This window comes from Haliaeetus albicilla, chromosome 2 (genome assembly GCF_947461875.1).
Source record: "Haliaeetus albicilla chromosome 2, bHalAlb1.1, whole genome shotgun sequence".
Classification (NCBI taxonomy): Eukaryota; Metazoa; Chordata; class Aves; order Accipitriformes; family Accipitridae; genus Haliaeetus; species Haliaeetus albicilla.
The window spans coordinates 11,007,467-11,034,172 of NC_091484.1; the positions used below are offsets into that span (position 1 = coordinate 11,007,467).

Genomic DNA, 26,706 nt, shown 5'->3' on the forward strand with positions numbered 1-26,706 from the left:
CTACTGAATTATATGCATCTAATAGTCTTTCAAAATAAATTAAAAAACCCCAAACCAACCAACCAACCAAAACAACCCCAAAAAGAACAGAAAAAAAAAAAAAAACCACCAACAAACGAAAACAGCAACAACAGAGTTTGTTTTCTTCTGTGCTGATGTGTTCTGGATCTGTGTGAGGCACCACTTTGGTGGTGCCCCACCACCTCTGTACCTTTGCAAGTGAAAATGTCACATAAAAATTGATCTTTGGTGCTCAAGTTGTTCCATTTCACACGAAGATTCTCGTGTAAATCTATAGAAGCAACCACAAACAGAGTTAAAGCTCCTCTTAATTCTCCATAGTGAGAGAGTTTGAATGAGTGATATATATTTGGAAGAGATTTTGCAAATATTCTGCATAATGGGGACTCATTTGTCTGAAGGCAAGATCATTGAGTGTTGCTTAAATAAGTGTGAGATTCAAAATGCTGTCATTTTATTAAAATTGTTTGCTGCAGGAAAAAGTTAAAGGTGAAGAGAAAATTTCAAAGGTGCTTATCAACTTGAAACTTTTATCTCTGTTACTGTATTTAGTACTGCCTTGACAGCTCTCATGCAAAATACTGAACCCAAACACTTTTGAAAATGTGGCATGTTAATGTGTTTACCTTAAAACAGAAAACAGAAGTTTGCCTTGTAATAGCCACAATATTCAGTTAGTAAAATTATGGTGTGATTATGGATTGTTAAGGATGGTTCATTGTGACAACTCAGTGCCATCCTGAACTGTTGTTATTTATTTGTATATTACATATAGGCAGAAAATTATATCCAATATTCTACATGCACTACTATTCAGTGGAATGAATTTTTTTTTTTTTTTGCTTTTTTTCAGATTTACAATACGTTGGTTGAAACAGGTGAACTGGACAATACGTATATAATATACACAGCAGATCATGGTTATCATATTGGGCAGTTTGGGCTGGTGAAAGGAAAGTCCATGCCATACGAGTTTGATATCAGAGTTCCTTTCTATGTCCGAGGTCCAAATGTGGAAGCTGGGTCCTTGTAAGTTCTTGGCTATTGTGTGTGTATGTCTATGTAGCAACCAGAAAAATCCTTTATGTTCACATTTCTAGTTGTATTGTCCTGGCATCCAAATAGAGGCACAAAGTTCTGCCCATCCTGACTGACTTCCTGCTCATCTTTGGCAGAAAAATATGTCTACTCCGAAAGCAGAACTGATAGCATGGGCTGGTATAACATAGTCAAGGTTTTATGTTTTTGCCTTTTTTGCTTGCGTAGGTGTGCAGCATAAGCCACTACACTTTTGTGGATGAAGTTGAAGAAGCCATATTGAAATATGTCCAATCTAGGAAATGCTTATTTGCCTCCTTTTGAGGGGTGCAAATAATACACATAACTATGACATTTTCAACGTAAAAAAAATTGTATAATGTTCACTGCCACAGTAGATAATGATTGCTGAACATTAAAGTGGAGTCACTTGTTTCAGTTTATGAAGACAAATGTATGTATAGTTCATATATAATCATCCACAAAACATTCTTTTTTGTTCATCCTTTCAGATTACATGGTTAGGGCTGTTTGTCGGATGCATACAAGCATGCAGAATATGACTGTTAATTAAAATGGTAGCTTTGATCAGCTAAGAAATTATGTAAATACACTTTCTAAGCAATTATTTCAATAGCAAATATTTGCATGTAAGTAATGATTTTGGACAGAGTGCCATAATTTGCTGCCTTTTATTTGTATCAGTGTGCATGTTTTATCATAATTAACACACACAAAGTCTTCCACACACAATTCTTTTCTTTACCGCAGAGGAACAGTTCTAGTGTGTAATACAGTAGCAAATAGTTATAAGAAAATCTCATTCCATTTGCTGGTTAAATTCACTGATTCATATTATCAGTAGGCACAAAAATGTTAAATTCTGTAGATATTGCGCTTTGTGTCTGATTTACTTACAGCAGTTATGCATGTAAAATAAACAATATTACTTCTCTAAAGAGCAGGGAGGGATTCCTCAGGTGGAATTAAATGTATTACCTCAGCACTGAAAGAAGTTTGTCTGCAGCAGCACAGAATTTCAAGTGAGCTGGATTAGCCTTCTAAGAGCATGCTCTCTTTCCCTTCAACTGCAGTTTTTGGTCTTACTGGAGAGGCAATGCTAATATGGCCCAAGTGGACTGAGCTAGTTTTTCTGCAACATGCAATGCTAGAGACCAGCCACCTCATGTCTGCTCTGGTTCAAGGATCTTTACACCCAGACATATGTAAAAGCTGTGAAACCTTCCCACTGAATGTTATTTTTCAGTGGCTTCTGAAGATGAAAAAATATTTCTGTTAGAATCAGAGGAGTCAGCCTGCCAGACAGAACAGAACCCATCATAGTATAACAAATAGGAAGAACAAGATAAAATAACCTGGAAGGGTAATATATCAGATAATAAATTGATCCTTCCTTTCAGCCTGATTTTCTTTAAATGTTAGAACTTCAATCATCAATGTTTTGTGTGAACCTTATGTTTTTCCTGCAGAGTAATTGTCATGACTCCCTTTTGATACCAATGAAGGTTTAATAGCAGTCACTGTAGCAAGTCATTACTAAGCTCTCATTTCTATTACCAAATATGCTACACCACAATTATTAGTAATTAAAATCAAATTAGGTACATCAATTTAATTCATCATCCATGCTCTTGTCAGTGCCTGTTTGCTCGCTCGCTCAAAAATGTAGTAATTTTTAAATGGTGCCTCATTAATTAGTGTGAATTTAGCAGCTTTCTTCTGTCCTGTATTTTGAGCTAGAATTCTGCACTGACATGTATAGCAGCCCATCTGGTCCCATCCTTCCTTTGTGCCTGCAAATCATAGCACAGTGATTCTTTACGTTCAGCGTTGTAGAAGACTGTCTGTATAGCAGTATGCTCACTTTCCTTTTTTTTTTTCCCCCCACTTTTAAGAAATTGAGTGCCTTCTTTCATATTTTTCTTTTTTAAAGAAATAAGGAAAAGAAATAGTAGAGAGATGATAAACAGTATGCATATATGTAATATTGTGAGTAATTACACAACAGTGTCACAGACATATTTGAATTAGGTTTATAAGGTTCAACGTAAACCGAAAACACTTCTGCAAAAACAGACCCATAGTAAAACCAAGTCGCACGATTAGAAATTTGGGCATTTGTTTAGCTACTGAATGCCGAGCGCTGTGCAACTAGATGCTCTGATCCATGAAGTCACTCATATTTAGTTGTGGCAGTTCTGGGGATAGGAGCTGTCTGTACTACTCGGGAGTTGATGCCAATATTTTAACCAAATTTGAAGTCAGTTTTTGTTCAAATATTGTCCTGTTAACTGTGGTGGCTGAGGAGCATATGCCATACTCAACTAAGTAACAGGGCATGTCTGTTTCTAAGTGTTTTCAGAATGGATAATTGTGCACTTGGGAAGATTGATATTATTTTAATTAAAGCTGTTCTTTTATTTTCTCTCTTTTTTTTCTTTTTTTCATTCCATAACTGCTTCCTCTCTGCTTTTTCTTTCCTGATCCCTATCCTTTTTTTGTCTCACACTCTACCTTAACAGCAGCTTTAGTTATTTACTGTAGTGTCTAGCAATATATTTCTCTTCACATTATCTTCAGAACATGCTTGCTTTGTTATGAGCTGAGGTACTTATTTCTATACCATATTTTGAAACAGACAAAGCATGTGCTACCTGCCAAATCTACTTTTTAATAAAGTCATCAGCATGTTTGGCAGACACTTTGATTCTCTAAGACACCCAAGGAGTTTTTCCAATGCCTTCTCATGTTTTGAAGACTTTTGAACTCTCTTTTGCAATAATTAACTAACTTTGCCTTATGAACTACATTGCTTTCTCAAAAATGCTCTCTGCTAAAGTTTTAAATCTTCATATTAGTCCCTCTTGAGGTTATGCAACTTGCCTACCTTTTACATTTTAATTCCCTTCATGGAAAGGAATTGGATTGTGTCCTCTTTTCTTCTTTGCAGATGTCACAAAATAAGACTTTTCAGATCCTTGGTCTCTGTGGAAGAGCTGGAGTTGCTTGGTATCATTGCATAGACTTTAAACCAGGTTCTCATATATGTTTTTTCAGGAATCCTCACATTGTGTTGAATATTGATCTTGCACCTACAATTCTAGATATTGCTGGATTGGATATTCCTTCTGATATGGATGGTAAATCCATTCTAAAGCTTCTGGATTCTGAGAGACCAGTGAATAGGTAAGAAATGGAAGTGTGCACGGAAACATGCATGTGTTTGAACAGGAGACTGAGCAAGTATTCAGCAACATGCAGCACATTTAAAGGAAAATATAATAAAACTACCACCTACATGAGTACATCATTTACCGGAAAATCTAAAGACCTATTTGTCAATATGTGACTTACTTAAGTTATTTATTTTCATTTTGTCAGGTTCATCTACTAGCCATATGGCATCTATGGCATCTAGATATACTAAATGTAATCTGTGTAGCAGTGAGAGGGCTACACATGAAGGTCTTCAGCTATATGAGTTATAGATTTTAAATGTCTCTGTGGCCTCATTTGTAGCAAAGCATTTCATATTGAATAAACTGTAGAATAATTGAGTTGAAAGGGTTGGTTGTGTATCAGACTATGATATAAAGACAGGCTAGCACTCTGAATTGCACAGTTATTATTTGAGACCTTCCATCAATACTTTCATTGGAAACAGACTGAGGAAGAGAATTAGTCTGGATGCTTGCTAGAGGAAATCAGCAGAAAGAGGGAGGAAGGAGATTAGCTTTACAAAGCAGTTGGGTGGAAGGAGAGGGGGAAAGGAGCAGCTGCTTTAGAATAGGATACTTCGTGGGTAGTGTGCAGGTTAAGAGCCCAAACTGGAGTCAGGAAATCATGATTTAATTTGCGATCCTTTGTGATCAAGGACAAGTCAGTTAATCCCCTGTGCCTTAAACATGCTCATGTTGAAATAGTTGTACTGTGTGAATCTGTTGTGGGTTTTGTCCCTGTAGGAACAAATCTGTCCTGTTTGTTCATGATTTGCACTGGAGAGGTGTATGTGCCTTCTTCATAAAGCTGGATGTTCCCTCGTGCAGTTACATGTAATGTTTCTCATCTGAATTGGGGGTGGGAAAGAAAACTGGGGCATGACTTGATTACTGGTTTTGTGGGAGTTGCTTCTTCCTCTCCTCATTTCCTCTTAGGTTCCATTTAAAGAAAAAGATGAAGGTGTGGAGAGACTCATTCCTAGTGGAAAGAGGGTAAGGAAAGTGTTAATCACAAAACCCAGTCTTTTTAAATAGAAGGATACTGAACAGCTAAAGCCAAAGCAGCACTTTGCCACAGACCTAAAGCGGTTTAGCTGTGCCAGCAGAGACACGGCTGCAGTATGCCTAATGGCAGTGACTGTGTGATAGGAGGGAATATATGGCCTTTGCCCACAGCTTGCATAAATGTGCTGTTGGGGTGGGGGAAGGAGAGTTTTACTCGGATTGAGAGATGGAAAGGCATCCCATTTTTCTTTCAGCTGCTGCCCCCTGACCCTCCTGCTTGTATCATGGGAGTATGAACAACCTTTCCTCTCTGCGTGTTCATCTGCTGGCCATTCTTTCTATGCCTCTTGACTTAATATGTACACGGGGCATGAAGGGTTTGCAAAGTGCAGCCCTGTAGCATGAGGAGAATATGTTCTCTTTATACCAACTGTTGTTACTGCCTGCCAATCAGACACGAAACACACTGTCTTGGTTTTGCATGTTTTTGTACGCTCCCTGAGGGCATGATATGAATAACTTGTGTGTTATCAGAGATGATGATAAGTGCTAGTTTCTGCTGGACTATTAAGTTTTGGCCACCAGTGATGCTATGGATTTGGCAGATAACCTACTGCTCTGAGCCTTTTCAGCAAACTGTACATATATCTTGGAATTAATATTACTGCAAAAATAAACTTTTTTTTTTTTTTTTTCCTCCAGTAAACTGCTGCATAAGAGGGAGAGTGAGAAGGTGGATGCCCAAGAAGAAAACTTTCTACCCAAATACCAGCGTGTGAAAGACCTCTGTCAGCGAGCTGAGTATCAGACAGCTTGTGAACAGCTTGGCCAGGTAGGGCATTGTACCCCCAACTGAAAGTAAGCAGTTGTAGTTGGGCTAAGCCTAACACCTTAACTGTGAGAATGTCCTTCACCTTGTCATCAATGCCAGCTTATACATCAAATGGCTCATTCTGTGGCCTTTGCTCAAAACCATATTACAGCATTTATGAGATTGACTGTCCATCAGGAAACTGCTGATTCGAGTGCCTCTGTATTGATTCCTGACTACTGTTAAGAGAACTGCCTAGGCTGTTTTAACATTATATTCCCCAAACAGAATGTGTTTTGGGATTCATTAGTGACGAGAAGCTACAATGAACCTAACAGATTGGCCTCCTCCAAATACATATAGCTCACTTCGCTTTGAATTCTTAATTTAACTCATTTTGTTGTTATTGGAATTACATATAATGGAAACTAACATTCTTTGAACTCAATATATCCTTCCTCTTAACAAAAATATACTGTAAAAACACACATGCAATTATGACTGCAGGCAGTCTGTGTGTATATGAGCACAAAGCTCATTGATTGTGTGTCATTTCTCTTGTTACATAACTGTTCTGGGCAGATATGAAAATATGTTCACTTTAAATCCAAGTTACGTAGAAGAAATTCAGGAAGAAGAATTTAGAGTAGTACCAATACATGGTCTCGGTGCAGGAGAAGGTTTTACAAATTTACCAAAGCAGTGCAAAGGTGCAGCAAAGCTAGCTCCAGCAGCTCTACTCTTGGAGAGATTTCTCCACTCTTGGGGGAATTCTCATCCTCTGGAAACATGGCAAAATTGACTCTGTGCCATTGCTTTCTCATCCAGGTACAGGTCAGAGTACCCCATTCCGAGGACTGTAACACATTCTGCCCGTGGATATGTGGGCAAAGAGGTGAAGGTAGATGGGACCACATGCTAATGTGTCTGTTATTAGGCTGGCATTACCTCATATCCTGGCAGCTCAGAGGGCTGTCAGAATGAGTTAGTCTGTGGAATATAACCATTCCTGCAGAGATGATCTGAATGGCTTACCAAGGCTATAGTAATGGGCTACTTAGGCTATGTAGTTCATTTTCTACTGTCAGAGGCCAGACTCCCTGCTTCTGGCTCTACTGATCATGTAGTTCAGTGCACCTGTGAAATGAGTCCATTGTTCCTTAGGTGATTGGATCCAATTTGTATGTATAAGCACTTTCCAGATGCTCTTTTCCTGTAGCTTGTCAGATTTAGTATACAGAGAGATTATAATGTCCTGTTCTTCCTAAAAATACTGAACTTAAGTATTTTGTGTAGTAGTTCATTGTTGTCAGATGTCTTGAGCTGAAATTTTAGATGGGCGGGAGCAAGCCATTGTTTTTTGAATTTGCATCGTTCTTTGAGAAACTGGGGAAAAAGTCACTGCTTCTGCTACATCATCATCCAGTAAGTAGTTTGGGGAAATACAGCTTTTCTTTTTCCATCAGTATTTTCCCTTTGAGAGATCTTTCAACTTCTTCCTTTCGTCTTCATCTTCCCAATTATTTTGAACATTATTGTAAGAACAGAGGGGAAGAGAGACTTTCCAAGTCCATGTTGTCACTGAAGCTGTCTCTTTGCATAAGGTAACTTAGCTACATTCAGGCTTTCTTACTGTAATTACTGCGTCTCAGTTATGGAAGGAAGGGTGAAGGCTCTGTATCATCTACACACATTCACAGGCTTATGTTTGCTTCCATGGATAATAAAATATCTTTGACATCTGTAAGAAGTGGGCATAAAATGTCAACTATGTACTCAGAATTGCCAATAAATTCCAAAGTGAAGGTGTGCTAATAAGAGATGTGTGTGCTGCATCCTCATTGTCAGGAGACAGAGAGGAGAAGAATTGTTTTGAGCAGTTCAGTCAGATGTAATTGGAAGTGATAGGATGAAATTGAGCAAAAAAGAAATTTAAGTTGGACATCAGGAAAAATTGCCTAACAATCAAGTCAATTAGAGTCTGGGAAGGGCTCTCAAGGGAATCTCAATCCATCTAACCCCTGCTCTAGAGAATATGTCCTAGTGGTCTGTCTAGACAGCAGGAATAGTGAGAGATGAATGTGCTTATTTGGGGATAAATCGTGTCTAAATATGGGTGCACCCAAAAGTCTTTTCAGAGTGAAGCAAGACTAACTTCTCAAATGACAAATGGGTGTTGTCTGTTTGCTGGTGCTGTTCACAGCTCTGCATAGTAAGTAGAATGAGCCCAAATGAATAATATACCACTGCCTTGGGGGAGTTTATGGTGTACAGATACAGTGGTTATTTAACAAATTTCTCCTGAGCCTGCAGGACACTTTATTATTGTGCATTTAACAGTATCTGGAGTGTTCAGTGCAAAAGGTGAATTTTCACATCCTGATGCAAATGTGATGAGAAGTCTGGGTCAGAATTAGGTGAAAGCTTGCTAAAGTCATTGGGGCTCTTTCTTTTTGACTTAAATGAGTTTTGGGGACCTGCTAATCCATGCGCAGAGAAGTATGAGCAGTGCCAGGGAATATGAAGTGTGAGCAGGAGACAAGAAGCACAAATGGAGGACAAAGACTCAGAAGGGGAGTGAATGAGAAGAGACAAGGACAGAGCTTAGAGTAAAGGAGAGGTAAAGAAAGGTTTGAATGTGAGATGGAGATTTTGAAATTCTGCTTTGTGAGCATGCAAGTTTGTGAATACAGTTCTATCACCACAAAATGTTCTTCCTTTGCAAATCTCTGTCACCCTCCTTGACCTATAATCGTTTTGATAACAACGCGCCAGGATCATGGAGATGAGGCTATTCATGCTGTTTAAAACCTTGTTTCAGAGTCCATTATGTGGGATTTTTTTGGCAACACTAATATATGTAAATTCTTCTGAGTGCAATGGGTATCTCTGTGTTGCCATGTTTTCTTTTTCGGTTAGTAGGGTTTGGTCTGTGTTAGTTATTTGCATCCAACAAAGGGTGACTGTAGGCTCAGATGAAAGAGCAGCTCAGCATTTATATTCAAGGATTTAAGAGATGAGCTCTTTCTTCCCACATGAAATAAAAAACATTTATCCTAGTACCTAATGGCTTCCACACAAATTTTTTCTCTTCATTGTAGTTCGGCCTTTCATTCTAAACTGGCTGGTAAGTGGAAGCTGACCCACTTTTATCTGGCGGCCTGCATTAATGTGCTTTTGTGGAAGCCAATTATGATATCACCATTGCTCTGTAGAGTATTCCCAGCAGCTCCACAGTATCATAACAACAGCTGCACAGAATCTCCCTCTAAGTCATTTGCCAACTTTGTGCACATTTGTTAAACGTGTAATACCTGCAGCACTACTGAATGCTATAGGGAATCTATGTTGTACATGTGAAAAAAGAAATTTAAAAAAAATACTACTTTTGTCTTTAGCAGGACATGGCATTGTACAATAATATTGTTAACTCATGAAGAAAAATAGTTGTCTGAATTCACATTATTTCCTCTTCAAATACTTTTTATTTTCAAAGCTCTATTTATGTGCAAGTCTGATACAAGTAGAATTTGCCTTTAAATAGCATTAAAAATATAATCATATATGACAGTTTTCTCAGGAGAACATTCAAAATGCAAAAATTTGCACTTTGTCTCCTTCAGATGTTCTGCAAATGAAAGATTTGATACACAGTCTTTCCTCTGATTGCTTTGTGCTGAACCAGGATCATGAAGGGATATTCTCTTTTGTAACCGGCATGAAGATATCATAAGTAAAAGCATGTCATTTACTCAATTGGTCCCCCCAATTCTCTGACATAGCATGGCATAGCAGTGATGAAAACTGTTCTGCTCAATGTGTGCTTTCCTGCAGCAGTTCATATTCCTGCCACCATAATCATCATTAGCCATCGGTTAGTGCCAAGGGTGGAGCAGTAGAAAAAATTACTTACATTTTCTCCTTTTCCTGAGGGCGCTGTAGCTTGAACTTATGTTAGTCAGACCTGGGAAACTAAGTCAGGTTTTATAAGGAATTTTTTTAAAAACTGGGAAGAAAGTTTTTGATCTGTGTATCCTTGGTAGTTGTCCGGTTCTTTTGTACCTAGCAGAGATATCCCAAGGTTACTGAAGAATTTAGGTTCTGTTGATAAGTGAAGCATATCAAGCCAGCTAGAGTCCAGATAATTTTAATAGCTCTTTAGGCGGATCTTTGGCGTTCCTGAATTCCAGTGCCAGTTGCATATGCTCAGCAACTTTCAGGATCTGGTTCTTAATCTGTGACTGGAACAAGAAATGACTTGTTGATAACTTCATACATTAAAAATTTTATCAGCCTTCAAACTGATAAAATTAGGAAGCAACAAACCATGAAAATTAAAATCATGATGATTTATTAAGGGTCTTATTCAAGGATTGTATTCCTTATCAGGAATTATAATTAACAAAACTGTTTTCCTCCTTTAGCCAGAAATAGCCTATAATGATTTCCAGAGGCTATTTTACTTATGGGTTGTTTTGCTTGTTGTTGCTTCAGAAAACCAAGAAATTTGCATCTCTTGTTAACTGAGATTTTTAAACTCCTTGTCATTACAGTAGTTGCAAGTAGCTTGCCAAAATCAATACCAACATTTAATAAAAAAACCCAAATTTTTTTCAAATATCCTGATAGGAGTAGCAGCGTAGTTTAGTTCAAAAGGCAACGAACTGGAGGTCAAGAGACTGGCTTCAGTCTCAGAACTGTTACGGACTTGATGTGGGACCTCAGACAAATCAATTCCCCTTTTGGTGCTACTGTTTTTTTCTTCCACCACTCATGTAATTTCTGCTTAGGCTGCACTCACTCCTTAGCTTCTGCAGTACCTAACACAGCAGCTGGGACCATTTGATACCACAATCCAATTATTATATTAATAATAAATGACTTATATAATTGTAATCTTAAATTTAGTTGAATACCTGATTTTTCATCTGCATGCTGGTTGATTGTCCCACCTGCGTCATTTCAGCTGCAGTTTGTGGCACTAAAAAGCACTCCAAATTTTTTGTCAATAAATTGTTCATCCATCTCACAATTTTAAGGTTTGAGTGATATATAGTATGTGACAACTGAAATTGAGCTGAGACCCCAGAGGTCCAAATCTCCAAAAATCATGAGTCAGTATAATGAAATAATGTCCAGTTGGAATGAAGAACAGGTAGTGCTGTTTATGTACTGATGACATGAAATAAAGGAAACCGAACTCATCCTTTGCCAATGGATAAAATTGGAAGAAGGTACGGGGTAGGGGGGGAACAACCCAACAAAAATGTTAAAAGATTAAGAAAATAATACCTGCTGGGAAGAGCTAAGGAACTGAGCATATTCAGTCAAAAAAATAGCTGAGGAATCTGTCTGCATGAATCTTAAGAGGTGTTATACAGAAGACATGAGCCAATTATTTTCAGTCAACAAGAACAGAGTAGTAGCAATGTGTATGAGACAAACAATGGGAAAATCAAGTTGACTATTTCCTGAAACCTGTAACATTTGAGCAGTAGGACAAGCTGCCAGCAAAAGCAGTAGAGAAGGGGCTTGCATCTCTCTCTGGATTTTGCTGTTTTGTCCTCATTAGCTCAATAAAATATAACAGAAGGAACAAACCACAGCAAAGGAGAAGAGCTAGCTAAACTAACTTCAGCTGTTTCATACTAACTGAACTATAACTGTACTGTTTCATACAAGAAAAAATGTATCTTGACTACTCATAAATCAGTTTAGACTGGAAGTTAGAATATTTCTAGCCATTAAAGCAGTTTGTTTCTAGCTCAACCATCCAATGTGGCAGCAAGGATGGGGTTCAGGAAGCATACACATAAACTAAAGATGACATATATTGCTGAAGTGTTTTTGTCAGGTTGCTGGCAGGGACAGAGGACTTAATTATCCTGCAGAAACTTTGATTCCTAGAGCTTATATTCCTAAAACTGTTAGGGCGGGAGCCTTGCTGGCAGCTTAACTGATCAGACAGTTTCACTTTTCACTTCTCTGTAAAAGGGAATGGAATCTCTTTCGCTTAACAAAAAGAGGAGCTGATGAGACACAGCATGATGATTTAGGGCTCAGCTCTGAAAGCTGTATGTTTCAACTGGAATCTTTTCTTAGCAAGGCTTGTGTGATAAGCCCTTTTCCCCCAAAGAAAACAATGTCAATTGAGAGAGATTCACTGAGGGAAATGAGTGAATTGTAGGAAAAAATCCTACAGGGAAGGTCATGGCCATTTGTTTCTGATTGGGGCCTCAAGTAATGACTTTGAATTAACATCTGTGATTGCTGTAGCGGTAAGAAGACATCGATGCACAATAATGCAAAAACCACTTCATGGTGATGGGGGCTGTGAAGGAAATAATGGGGGGTTAACACAGAAAAATACAACATGTCTTTTTCTGCTAAGGGGTCATTTGCGTGTTCAAGGTAAATAGTGTTACTGGGGGGAAACAGGGCATCTGTTCAGTCTACAACTGCTGCTGTTATGATTCATGTTTCATAGATATTGAAGTCCTGCTTTACTCTTGTTGATATGTATAGCAGGTAGTTTGGGCTGGAGGGGAGAATGTGTGTTACAAACTGTCTTTTTTTTGCCTTTGCAGTGTATCTTTGAACAAGACTTCTGTTCAGTAGCACTGATTTCTCCATTAAACTAAAGCTCAGACTCTTCTGCTTTGCACATAAATAACTGAGTAGCATGTGTTGTGCAGTGGGAGGTAAGGTAGAGGATGGAGTAGAAGTGTTAGAACAAGCCCAGCACAGTAGGTGGCAGAAAGCACAAGCACAGCAGCTAACTTGGCCTGCCTTAAGATGGTGGGAAATCTCCAGCTGGAACAGCTTTAATGATTAAATGAGGTGTCTGGAAATTTTGCACAACCTGAGCTTGATGGGCTTCAGGACTTATTGCAAAAGCCATTTATTTGATGGCTTGAGTAGCTGTTCTGCAAGGCTTTGCAGGAGGAAAGAAAAGTTCTTCCTTTGGAGTTTTGATATGAGCTGGGATAAAGATTGTGGGGGAGTCTGGGTTTTCCGTTGACTTCTAGTTTGTGTTAAACTGCCCTCCTTTTCAGGACATAGCTCTTGTGAGATGTTATAAGCTATAGAACTTGAATTAGGAACACATATTTTGGCCTAATGAAAAAAAGACCTGAAAAGTTGGGGGCAAGTGGTGAACTAAGGGCATTTTGTTTTCTTTACTGGTTGAGTTAATCCACTATTTATATGTAATTACGTTTTGCTGCCAGATGGTTATCATTTGTACCTGTGAGCCAAAGTATCTCTGGGGCACTCTGGAGTTCTTCATATAGGTATTTAATTATTTAAGTGATTACTTCTTATAAAATACTTCAGTTGCTTCCAGGATTTGACACAAGTTTCTGCATGATGGTATGCTGTGCACTAGAAACCAATTTAAAATGCCAGAATTCACAATGTTTAAAGCTTCTTCACTGTCAGGCAGAGGATGCACAGTTCCCTTGTAATTACTACCCTTTTTCCCTAAGATTGAAAGCATCCTTTGGAAATTACTGCAACTGATATAGCTGTGATATTGACCTAGGGAATTGGCATTTGTGCCTATAAGCAGACCAAGGGTAAGTTGTTGAATCCCAGACACATTCACACATGTCCATATCTGGTTTGGGGAAAAAAGTAGAAGCTTGAGACTTTCCTTCCCCGCCTTCCACCCCCATGTGTTCAATGTTTGCTTCTAAAGTAATTTAGGTAGTTCTGCACTGCAGTCATTCAGCAGTGGGCCTGTTAATGCATATAATGTGCCCTTCTAGCAAAGCCTTTAAGATGTTTTCACTGTAGCATACAGCTGCCTTGGAAAGATTTAAACTGCACCAAAAATTAAAGGATTTTTTCCAGTTCACCTGGAGGGGAAAAATGAGCATCACTTTCTTGACAGGAGATGAAAGAAATAGAGAAAACATATTTGGGGCCATACATCAGAGCACTTATTTACAGTAGTTCTCATCATGGCATTTAACTTGCCCTCTGTTGAATCTTCATTTTTCATGTATCAGACACCTACAGCATAGAGCTCTACTGAGCAGAAAAAGCAGTTTGTTCATATATTTTCAAAAATAAGATTCAGCTGAATTGGAATGGGAAACAGCAACAAACATTTTTACATCTTTTTTTCATTGTGAAAGAAACCGTTGCTTATTCTAGTAAAATAACTTCTGCTTCAAACCTCAGTCTGTATCAATCAATGTTATAATAATAAAATTAAAACTCAGCAATTGATTCTTCAAAGGTTATTTTTGTTCTACACTTCATTTAAGTAAATGTGTCCTGCTTTACAGATGAAGACAGTCATACAAAGATACTGATTCAAATGTCTTGTTATGTCAGTATCTCTCATTGATTTGCTATGGTTCCTTGTGCTGAAAGTTAAGCTGTGTTTATCTGCATCAGTGCAAGGCTTGCACTGTACAGGAGGTTGGACACAATATCTGCACCTAAGAAGTAATTACAGCTCAGGAGACTTGCCATCCAATTGTCTGAAGAAATAAGTGGACACACCATAAAACTCTGATCATTTTAAATGAGAGAATCTCCCGTGGACATAGATAAATCCACTGTAACTTGTCAGTTCACTTCAGACTCCTGTTAAATTCTGTATTATAAAAGCACAGTGATACTGTTTTCTTACTTTGCTGTCATGCAAACAATGGAGTGAATTTCAATCGAGAATGTAGGCTTTGTTGTCCTAGCCTGGGCGCACCTCTCTATGGGAGGTGAAGTGCCTGAATCGCCCTTGTAGAGCGGCAGGCTGCTGTAAAACATCATCTCACTTGGGAGCTGTTGCTGTTTTTCCTTCTCTTCTTTTATTTGGAAAATTCTCAATATTCCAGTGAGTCCTGGAGCACAGACTCAGGATTTTGTAACAGGGAAAAAGAGGAACGCCTCTCAAGACTCAGCAAAAAGCTGAAGTGTTTCCGAGAGTCTCTATTTAAAGCAGTAGCAACTGCTACTGTGAGGTTGTTTTATGTATCTCAAAGCCTAGCTCTGTAGCTAGTAGTGTGTTGGTAAATAAAGGAGTAGGTGGAATTATTTTGTGATGTGTCTGGAAGTGGGTAAAACTTCTGTGCCAGATTGAAGGTGGCTAAACTCCCTTGCCCTTGGCACAGCTCTGACAGCAGCACAAAGGGAGCTGTAAGCAAATTACTTCAGGTTTTGACTAACAGAAGGAGTTGGAGATTAGAGATGAGATCTTTAGTTTGAGTGGAAGAGGGAGGAGATTCTCACTTTGCAGGCATCCAGTGCAGCTCACCATTGCTAGTCAAGCCCAAGGGTGTTGAATGGGAAAAGCTATTAAGAGAAACACTGAAGATGGAGATAAACTTATCTAACTACAGATTTCCATAGCTGATCCAGTCATACCAACCCTTTTAAAGGTCAATGAAGAGAAACAGGCACTTCTGCAGGGCAATCCTTTTTCTTATCTCTTTTATATGGCCACCTTAGGATGAAGTGAATTATACCCTGATGTGACTTTTCGTCTTCTTTGACTGTAGAATGAGTCTAGATAACCAGCTCAGACCAGATCTTTACAGTAAAGGAACCCACAACTTGGATAAAATCATCCCACCATCAGGCATTTGAACTATTAAAGAGAAGGAGACTCCTTCAAGAAGTTTTCTCCCTTGTAGGATATGGGATGGGCTGTGATTATATGCAGGCCTGGAGCTTGGTGCTGGTTTAGTGGCATAATAGTGGCATAGATTCCTGCCAGCCTGACAAACACACTTGCTGGTAGGCAAGGATTCTTTTCAAACCTGTGGACAAGGTTTGAACGTCCTTGGTTTATGCCACAGTTATGCTTCTGAAAGTTGTCACTTGTCACGTCCATATTTTTAGCTGTAGTATTGATTTTGTTAAATTCCCATTGTTCTGCCTCCAAGAAACAAAATCAGAAACAGATGCAAGAGTGTTCGAAAGAGTTCCTGTTTTGTCTGAAAATGGAAGATTACAAAAATTCTGTTTTGGTAGTAGGTGATAGATGAGCCCCAGCTTACTACAACAAGGAATCTCTGATAGATTGCTGGAGATGGCCATTAGACAAAGCACAGTTGGGACAGAGTTTTAATGACCAAATATTTCTTCCAGAAATGGCAGTGTGTGGAAGATGCCAGTGGAAAGCTCAAGCTACACAAGTGCAAGGGAATGGCAAACTTGGCAGCTGCAGGCAACAGCAAAGGCACCTCCAATATTTTGCCCAAGTATTACAACAGGAATAGTGAAGACTGCAATTGTGAAGAGAACGAATACAAGCTGAGCCACGTTGGACGGAGAAAGAAACTCTTCTCTAAGAAAAGTAAGTGAACCCACTGTATCTTCTGTCTCTGCCTTAGAAAACCGTTAGGATTTTGTTCCCTAACACACATAATTGTCCTGATTTTTATCTGCATTGAATTCTATCAGCATATTTACTGTGTATCTAACTATGAAACAATGTGCCTCATATTGGACAATCAGATTTGAAAATACCTCTCTCTGTAGGAAGAGGAGTGTTTTGATCCAAAATAGGGTCCTATATTTATGTCTTTCAAAACTGGGAAATGCAGTACAAACACTGAAGTGGCAAGTAGCACATCATTACACAGGCCATGAAACATGAACAGTGTTTTACAGCAAATACTCCAGTTTTCAGTAGGTACTGCAATGCTTGGAGCCGTTACTGCAGTAATTTATTTTTAATAAGGATGCGTGTGCTTTGTTACAGAAGCTGCTTGTTTCTAACATCCTTTCCTTGTGCTCAGTCAGCAGAGACAAGGCTGACTTTTAACCAGAGATCACGTCCAAAGGGGATGACTCTGCTTCTAGTTTCCTTGGCACAGATCAGGTGCTTTTTCAGAAACCCTATTTCACTGGCTCTGTGTTAAACCTTAGTCAGACTAACATCTATATTTGAAGTACATAGTCTAATTATAGATTAAAGAGGCAAACGGCAGCACAGAATTATTATTCACTTGTAATGTTTCTTTCGTCTCACTCCACAAATACAGAGCCTTAATTATTTAGCAGATTAGTCTTTCTGTATAATGACCTGGCACAAGCTTCAAACAGAGAGTTTAAATTGATTTTCTCCCATTATATTTGCCTTGCAAGCTGATTAGTACCTACTAAGCTAATTTTTAGTTGAAAAAAATTATTGGTTCCAGGATGAAATTACTCAACTATACTTGCTGTTTAAATATGTGGCACAGCAGATAATCTTTAAATAACACTAGAACTTGCAATTCAATTAACTTTTTGAAGTCACAGAGAAGAAAGTTCAGTCAAGGGGAGACAAATAACAGAAGTAGATTGAAGGTACTTAAATGAGAAGAGGAAAACAATTTAAGTGAGGGCAACATAATGCTATCTGATAATACTTAACACTTACTTAAGTACTTTTCATCAGTGCTTCCTAAACATTAACTAATTTTCACAACATCCAGAGGAGGTGGTTAAGTGTATAATTACCTTTAGTTTATGTATGAAGGAAGTTGAGGTAAAAAATGTGAAGGTTGCTCCCTCTAGCAGAGGAATCAGAATGGTGGGGTTTTTTCCTTATGTTCTGCTCAGAAGAGGCAGAGTTTATACTATACCCTTCAGCTCACTTGCGTCATTGAACCATAAGGCATAAACTTTAGCAGCGTAAGATAGGATCTTGACAATCATGTTCCCGCTGCTTGTGTCTTGTGTAAAATAATTGACTCCACAGACGCTTTGTTTTTCCCTCTGCTCACGTTCAGGGTGTGCCATACAGTGGAAGATGTTAGCGTGGACCTATTGACATAGACTCTTCAATTTGATGTTGGCTATCCTTTTACATGCACTTATCTAATAAATCACACACTGAATGCAAATGAGCACAAAGCAATACAAGTCAAGGTAACATACCAAGGTTTTCTAAACAGCTTACCTAGAAAGCTGGGTCACTGAATTGTGAATGGTAAGAGGGTGAACTGGGTACTCATTATGTGTATTTGGACTTTTATGACCTGTTTCATGAGACTTGGGATAAAGTGCAGTCTGTGCTGGGTTGCATAGTTCTGAGGGCATCTTTGGGGTCTGCCTCTCAGAATTTGATGAGTGCATGGGATCATACTGCAGCCCTAGTTGAATGCCAGTAAATGCTATTCATCAGATTGAACAATAGCTAAATAGAAAACAGAAGTTTCAAACTGGACTAGGGTCACATCCACATTAATGCTGCTTTAGTTAAAAGCAGTAGTGTAGTTCTGAAGGGAACACCCTGATCACTCCCTTCTATGATGCATAGTAGAGATGGATTTGCAGAGGGTGGTTTTGATGGATTCTAATATACAGTCATTTGCAGAAAACTAAATTGGATGCCCTGCTTCTAGGGTGCATAAAGTGTGTTGCAAACCCTGATGGGGGTGTGAGGATTGGTCTTTCAGAAAGACTAAAACAAGTCATGTGTAGTGAGAACGTGTGGTCTAAAAGACCAGACTAAATTGCTGATAGAGAAGGGCTGGAGCACCAAATGTTTTGATAAAATAATTACTTTACAATGTAGGCATGGTCTAGACCCATTGTCAGGTGCACCAGGACATTTAGCAGGCAAAAATGTTTTCTAAATTGAGTAAAGTCAGTTGCAAAACAGGGTCGTGTCATGTACGTCCCATTTGGGCCATGTACAAATACACAACTCACTTGCAAAGCTTTTACATGCTAGAAACACATGAGCATTAATATTTGGTATATATGGGTTTGGGTGTCAGGAATGTTTGCATTTCTGTGTCCTCTTTATTTTCTTCAGTATGTTTTTCTTTTATAAGATGAAACAAAGCTTTACAGTAGGAAGAAAGTTTAGAGTAATAGTGAGCTCTTAAAATCTTCGGCTGTGTTGTGGTCTATTATGTTTTTCTTGCTGTGGATTTGATCTCCTCCTCCTGTGATGAACAAGTGCATGTGATTAAAGGAGTTATTAAGCTGCATGTAGAGAAATGATGATAGACCACACAGATCTGTAAACAACAAACAGAAGTGTGTACAAAGGGGCTAGTGCATTTTTATTCCAATTTTCATGTCATTCATTTTTCTTTTGAGGTAGTCTCAATGCTGGAGCAAAATTACCTTCTTTGTTATTAAAAAAACAAAAACAAAACCAAACCCCCAAAACCTGAACATCATTTGCTTTAAAGATAATGCATCTGATGAATAATTTTCAATAGCAGTTGTGAGAAACTGGATGTAAGAAAGTTTTTGGGGTTGGGGTTTTTTTTCCTCTTTGAAGTATCTAAGGACACAGATTCAAAATAAGATTTCTAAAAATCCCTAGGTACATAATGCCCAAGAAAAAAACACTTCTAAACCTTTATCCATATTTCTAGACACTTGAGATATTTTCAAAAATTTGACTTCAAAGTGCCTAATTTTACTTTGGTGTTATAGAAGAAAATGCTGCTTCTCTACAAATTTCTGGAAAATATATAGACATTACTGGGAAATACCTACCAGGAATTCATGAGGCTATTGGTGGATATTTCCTCATGGCATACGTAGAAGCAGAATCCTTGCATACTGGCTTATTCTATCTTCATTGTGATGCTGGAAAATACATCAGATCCAAAATACCTACGTAGAGTAAGTGTCAACAGGGAAGACCAAGAGTTCTCTGTCTTCTGCAGTGTTCCCGCTGAGCAGTCATGCCCCTGCTTTGGGGAAAATGCCATATAGTAGTTATAGTTGGTTACAGTCTTCTCAGTTATCCCTGAGAGAACTATTATTTCCAAATTATCTCAGTGTTAAATCGTGAATTTGGTGGCTGCAAAGTAAGTAATAAGGCTTGAGTGATGAGGATGTGAGGAGAATTAAATAGAAGCCGAAGGCTGGGCATGGTTGTGTCAGATATGAAGTTTATGGTTTTATAATACAACATTGCCCTTGCTTTATTCGGTTGAATAATAACTTTGGATCCTACAGTTCGTGCTTTCACTAGACAGTGTTGAAACCTGAGATGCTACCAAAAGAGTTGTAAAAAATCAGGTGTGTTTGAGTCTCTAGACTGTCTGGGGAAATCTGGACCAGAACAGTGTACCTCCTTTCAGGCTCCAATGAAGACAAGCATGCTTGTCAAGTTGTCCAAGAGTACACAGCTGGATGAGTGGGGCACTGAAATGTAGCTTTCTTAGGCTTAAATTTCTCCGGACTCCATTTCCAGACTCAGTTCTGAGAATGCAACTTTTTAGCAGTACCATCTATAAGACAGCTGGCTGCCGTAAGACCAGAGGAAGAGAAGCATTGGGACTCATAGAGCTTACCAAAGCCAGACTTTAATAGCTTGGAAAAGGGGGGATAGGTGTTTGGGACCAAATACTTAACAGCCCTAAATCTACTTTGTTTGTATGTTGTGTACAGAGGTAAATGAATTGGAGAGTAAAACTTAAACCTGGAGGAGGATCGACTAATAAGTAATTAGACATTGGTATTTATGCCTGCAGTGCACTTCGCAGGTGGGAGAGCACAGCACAGATGAATACTGATCTTATTAAATATTTTAACCACTTCCTCTGAAAATAATGGAGTTTGGTGCTAATCACAGTGCTGAGTCAGCACTGTGGATAGCATGTTGTGGTAAAGCAATACAACAGGTCCTTCATGAGCTGTCTCACTCCAGACCAATTTGTTCGTTGTAAGGCTGGGTTAGTTTGGCTGCAAGGGAGGAGTAACTCCTGGCTTCTAATTCTTCAGGAACATGTGTAGATGACAGTTCCCTGAAGCTATCTGCTGAGGTCCAACATGCTGGATTGGCATATTAGACTTGTAAGGAAGGTAAATTGTTAGTTGGCTGAGCTTAACAAGATGAAATGAGGGAACAATTAAAGAAATGGGAGTTTATACTTTGAATATAATTGTTAGGGTGTAGTTTTTTGGAACTGCCTCCTACTTCTGAAAAGATGGGAGTTTTCCTTCTCATTTAGTCAAACATTTCCTGAATGGGTGCCTGAAATAGGGTTGGTCTTTTGGGTTTTTTTTTCCCTTCAGCAGTGACTCACCTGGCTTAGTATCAGCAATAAACTTTGAACCACAGGTGGAAAATGTGCAAAGCCAGACAATCCAGCTGGTATTCTACTTTCTGTGTGTGGTGCTGACAAGAATATAGCGCTTGGACTAGTTTCAGGTGGGAGGAGATGTTTATTTCTCTTCCCAATGTGCAAAATGGCTTTTGAGACCTTGCGATCCATTTGGAATTAATGTAAGTCTTCTTGAAAAAAGTCACTCTGTGTTAATGCCAAAGCATGCCAATTGACATGAATATTTATTTTGTCAATTTTTGTTACTGTACCTCCCATTCCTTTTTTTCTTACCCCTCCTTGTTTTGCTGGGGAGATTATCCCATAGAGAAAGTTGGCTTTTATGGGGAGCTTGGGATTGCAAGAAAGATTGGTCTTCTCATTTGGCACGTTGGTCAAGTTTTTCCCTTACCAGGTTGCAGAAAGAAGTCCCATTCTTGTGAGATGTGCTGTGTGTTTCAGCTCTGTGTAAAGCAGAGGTGACTGGGGGAGCCAAGGGACTCAATTGTTTCCAGTAGTGTCTTAGATGATTCCAAACCACATATGCAGAGCAAAGACTCAGGAATTGGGCAGGGAGGAGAAAAGAGGCTCTGGTACTTAAGTTGTGCTTTTTTCTCAAGGAATGAGATGATTATGCTTCTTAGTGTAATGAATGACTCTCAGCAGTCGTTGACAGTGAGCAGGAAATATGGTCAGAGATGGACCCCATCATACATTAGGGAAGTTTAGATATGAATTTAGACTCTATAACTACGATATATTTGTGCTATTCCAGACGAAACGAAAGAGGAGCTCTGGGGATTTGGGCCGGGACAATTCATAGCAAATGTTTAATTTTGTCTTTGGGCTGCAGAAGCAAAGTCTGAGGGAGTGCACATCAGGAAAATAATTGCAAAGAAAAAAATTAGCTGTGGATTAAAGTAATATTCAGATATTAACCCTTCCTGAAAAAATCAAGCATCTTACCTTGAAGAATGAGCATAGAATTGACAAAAGGCCCAGGTTGAATCCTGGGAATAATTGGGACCACTTCAGGGAAGCGTTGCAGGAATCCTAGCAGTGGAGCATTGTACGGTGGACAGTAGAAAACAATAGAGAACTCGCTGTCGTGAACTGTCATGGTTAGGTTTTTTTAGGGACTTACTGCCATCTAGTGACTCTTGGGGGAAGAGCAGAGTCTCTTTGAACGAACTGTTTGCTCTAAACGTGATATTGGACAAGTACATTTTCTTTCCCCTCTGCCATCCTTGTGCATTTGCATTATATCTGCCCTGTCTCTCATGCCCTAAGGTGTCATCTCTTCATGCAAAAGGTAATGAGGCATCAGCTTAGAGAACAGCTGCAACAAACACCATTTGTTATCCAGTTAATTCTAAATGTCACAGTATGGGCTGTTTTTTTTCTCCCAAGAACCACAAAGAGGACCAAATTGTAACAGGCTGTTTCTCCCCCTCTTAACCCTTTCAATTTCTTTTCCATGCAGAATACAAACCAAGTTATGTCCGGAATCGCTCAATCCGTTCTGTATCTGTTGAACTGGATGGAGCAGTTTATAACTTGGGTTTAGAGGACGGATACCAACCTGTCTTACCAAGAAACATCACCAAGCGGCACAAGATGCAGAGGGCTATTCTTCGTGAGGAGGAAGATAAAGACGTGGGGGAATACAGTGGCACTGGTGGTATTGCAGAGTATACAGCCCCTAACCTAATAAAAGTGACTCACAGGTGAGTGCATGTGGCATATTTCTAAAAGCTTTTGCTGCATAAGTGGCTGCTTTACGTAAATGGGTGTGTTAACTTGTGATAAGTACGTTGTGTCCCTTTTGGATACCCAGTCTAGCTTCACTAAAATTCTTATTCTCATCTGTACAACAGCTTTCGGTTTTGTTTTAGTTTTGTCATGTACAGAGGGGCACAAAGCTACTGAAGAACTGCAACAGTGCTTTCATGTCTTCTGCACTTCAGAGACAGTAATCACTGATCAGTGCATGTTTCCAGTGAGGACAAGCAAAACAGTGTGCAACAGTTGTGTGTACACCTATGTGAAACCAGGAGAGCCTCTACTTAAGGAAATCTCAGTGTGCAGCGGGTAACCTGTCCTGTCTGAAGACCAAAGGCTCTAATTGGAGTATGACCTAGTTTCACATCATTGGTTGCTTTGTATTTCAAACCCAAATCAGTCCTAAGGGAGGAAGCAGCCTCTCAGAGCTTTCTGTAGCCAGTGCTAGGAAAGGAAAATCTGTATTATGAATGAAGTTGGATGGACCAGGAGCATTGGGAAATGGAACATATTGAGAGAGAGATGAGGGAATTGTCTGGACACTCTAATAGCTAAAAATCTTTTCCTCGGTGTGCAGGTCTAGGGACTGATGGTATATCTTCAACTGTACTTAATTAGTTTAGTCACGATTTCCACTTGTGAATTATTAGGAAATCCACTAATCATTACTGATTATGTGCATTAAATTGTTTAATGGCTAGCTTATGTAAACATGCGTGAGCCACTTAGCTGCTGTTGAAATCTGTGGTTTCCATTTGACTTCTGTTTACAGGGTTAAAGGCTCGCTAATAGGAAGAAACATAGCTAGGTTGACATCAGAGAATTGTGCTCTCTTACCCCAGCTCACATGAATGTTCAGGACCCATAAATCACTATTTGTACTTCTGGAACAAGTCAAATTTATTTTTTGCTGCCTTACTGGGTGAATTCCAGATCCATACAAGGAACTGTTAGGAAGGTTATGCATAATTTGTGAGGAGTCCCCAGGAACACTTGCAGAAAAGAAGGCAGTGGGACAACATGCATGAGGAGGTTTAGAGAAAATAAAGGAGTATTGAAAATACTCAGCTTTAATTTAAACGAGTATTCAAAGATGACTACGTGGTATTTTTTGACCCCTAATAAACTTCTTAGGTACATCTGTCAAGCGGGGGTTTGTTTGTTTGTTTGTTTTTGAAAGAATTTTGAAACCTGGATTGCATTAGAAGTTAGTGAAACATAAGCACTTAAAATTGTCAGAGGGTATCTCCCTTTGAAGTCAGGGAGATATCTTTGAAAAATTTTATCCCTTTTGTAGAAAACAGCAAAATTTCTTGGGGCGTTTTTTTTTTTTCCCTTTTTCTTTATGGTGTAGTAATACATCTTATAAAGAAGTACTTTATCCTTGCCCCTACGCCTGTATCACTTAATTATGCACTGGGAAATTGCTTCTGAGTAATGCTTTCAGTGCTTGGTAGTTAGTAGATATTATTTATGTAGACAGCCTAATGAATAAGCAAGAACTCTATGCAGCACAATTTACATACAGAAATTAAGCAGTCAACAGGTTCTGCTTGATAGGAATATTCTCCTTGAATTTTTCTACTTTTGAAAAATTTCCATGGCAACTCAAACCCAAAGTTTTTTCCTGGCTCATAGCACAGTCTTATTCTCTTGAATGAACATTGGTTTTTTTTGAATTCTGCATGTCATTTCCAGTCTGGCTTCTCATCTGTCCTGGAGTTGTGTTATTAAAACCAGCTGTTTGCATTTCTGTGTATGTGTGTATCCACTATAATAACCATTGTTTGCTTTTCCATGCCAAGGTGCTATATCCTGGAGAATGATACTGTTCAGTGTGACACAGATCTGTATAGGTCACTGCAAGCTTGGAAGGACCATAAACTTCATATTGACCACGAGGTCAGTGATGTTATCAGTCATGCATTTTCAGTGTGTGTTTTTAGCATGGTTTTCTGTGGACTGATAGGATCATGCTGTGTTTGTGTCTGTCTGCCTCTGGGTGTCTTTGTCCCTCCCTGGAACCTTTTGAACTTGCTGGCTGATTTCAGAATAGATATTTCAGTGATAATTAAGTTATTACAAGTTTGTGAAGACAAGATGCTGAGTGGAGGAGAGAACTGCAACTGAAGGGACAGCTGAGAAATGTCATAAGCCTTTTGAGATAAATGAGAGACTTGTAAGTGTCCCCATTCTGGGAAAAATTTCATCTGGATTTTCTTCATCTCTTATTAGCCCTGCTCCCCAGTGTACCTCTCAAAAAGAGGCCTTCAACTGTCAAATATAAGCCCAAGGAAAAGTGAGCTTCATTAGTTTTAGTGCTTCTAGAATTATTTATTTTGCTTGCTTGTGTTTTTCTTAACCCTTGCACTTTGGAATTGAATTGGTTTTTCTTAGGCTTGTGTATATGAAGAACCTGGAGATAATTTGCCCTGTGAAATTTGCCTGTAAATCTTCATCTGACATTTTTTGTCACTAATGTTGAAGAATATAAGCTAAAACCCTTCACACATGTTGTGTATGAAAGAGGCAGTCTTCTAAGGACCAGATAATGGTGGAATGCATAAAGAAAGGACCTCCTGCAACCTCTTACCAAATTACCTGAATTCACAGCAAAGTCCTATGTAAGACCTTGTTGGGCCCCTTTTATGGTACAGATTGGCATGTACCAAGGCGGGTAGATAATGCAAAACTTAATAGCTCTGCTAGGATTTAAAAAGGGCAATTTCAATATTGCCATACTCTTCTAATTTTTTTTTTTACTTCAGAAAATGTAGGCTATATGGAGTGTCAAAGAAAATGAGAGCTCACTTCTGTCCTGTTGTGTTCCTGATTTAGCGTCACAGGGCTGGATTCTTTGTGCATTTTTCTTGAACGCTCTGTCCTGTCTGTGCTTCAGCAGCCATGTGCTTCTGCTAGACTTATGTTCACTGATGTCAAATGGTAGTTTTGCAGCGACTTTTTGTTGTTCACACTGGATTACTTTGTTTTTTCTGCTGTGTAAAGAAAAGAGGTAGAAGCCTGTAATACCCATCTGGGTGGAAATGGGCCGTGCTGTGTGTGAGCTAGGCTGAATGAAAGCAGGAGTTTTATGTACTGAAAAAAATAGGCAGTTAAAAATAAACTGTGTGGATGGCGCAATTAACTGCTAGTCCACATCCCATGTGGCCAGACATTGATAAAGACTGCCATGCCATGCCATGCCATGCCATGCCAACTGCTGCTTTTCTTTTCAGAAGCTCTGAAGAGGGGACTTCAGAGCAGTCCTTCCCCATTCCCTTCTCAGGTTCATAACAGGCTGAAATTTAAGAGCTTCATTTTCCTTTGAGTAACCTTTCTCCCCTTGCAAGTGTGCTTTAGAGCACAAGAGGAAAAATTACAATGGAACCAGGAGTGGTTATCTACCCTGAGGCTGTGTGCCCTCCCATTCCCCCAGTGCCACATTCCGCTTTCAGTAATCAAAGCAGGCAAATTTACCAACAAGGTTTCCTCCTGCTGTAGTTTCCTTTTGGAAAGGTGGATAATCTGAAAATGCTTGTTAGTGGTGGGAATGAGGGGATGTGGTGAAGGGGAAGCATTTGGTGACAATAGAATGGGTTTGAGAAAGCTAGAATAAGACTAACTCCCACCGTATTTTTTTTAACCTGTATCTTTACTTTTTTTAGATTGAAACTTTGCAGAATAAAATAAAAAACCTGAGGGAAGTGAGAGGTCATCTGAAGAAGAAGCGACCTGAAGAGTGTGATTGTAACAAGATAAGGTATTTCTTGTGTACTTCAGAGTAATTATT

General features: G+C 39.0%; 1 protein-coding gene across 12 annotated transcripts in view; it reads left to right on the forward strand.

Annotated features, from left to right (window-relative positions):
* The window catches only part of SULF2 (sulfatase 2), a 165,930-nt gene that overhangs the window by 129,341 nt on the left and 9,883 nt on the right, over positions 1-26,706 (forward strand). For 11 of the 12 annotated variants that reach the window (XM_069805915.1, XM_069805971.1, XM_069805977.1 and 8 more), the window contains 8 exons: positions 875-1,050; positions 4,138-4,266; positions 5,235-5,291; positions 6,006-6,135; positions 16,216-16,423; positions 22,618-22,861; positions 24,722-24,818; positions 26,582-26,676. In XM_069805915.1, the coding sequence (XP_069662016.1) occupies positions 875-1,050; positions 4,138-4,266; positions 5,235-5,291; positions 6,006-6,135; positions 16,216-16,423; positions 22,618-22,861; positions 24,722-24,818; positions 26,582-26,676 (1,136 nt within the window). Of the gene's footprint in view, positions 1-874; positions 1,051-4,137; positions 4,267-5,234; positions 5,296-6,005; positions 6,136-16,215; positions 16,424-22,617; positions 22,862-24,721; positions 24,819-26,581; positions 26,677-26,706 lie in introns of those variants that run through there. The other variant, XM_069806006.1, reaches the window with a different exon arrangement.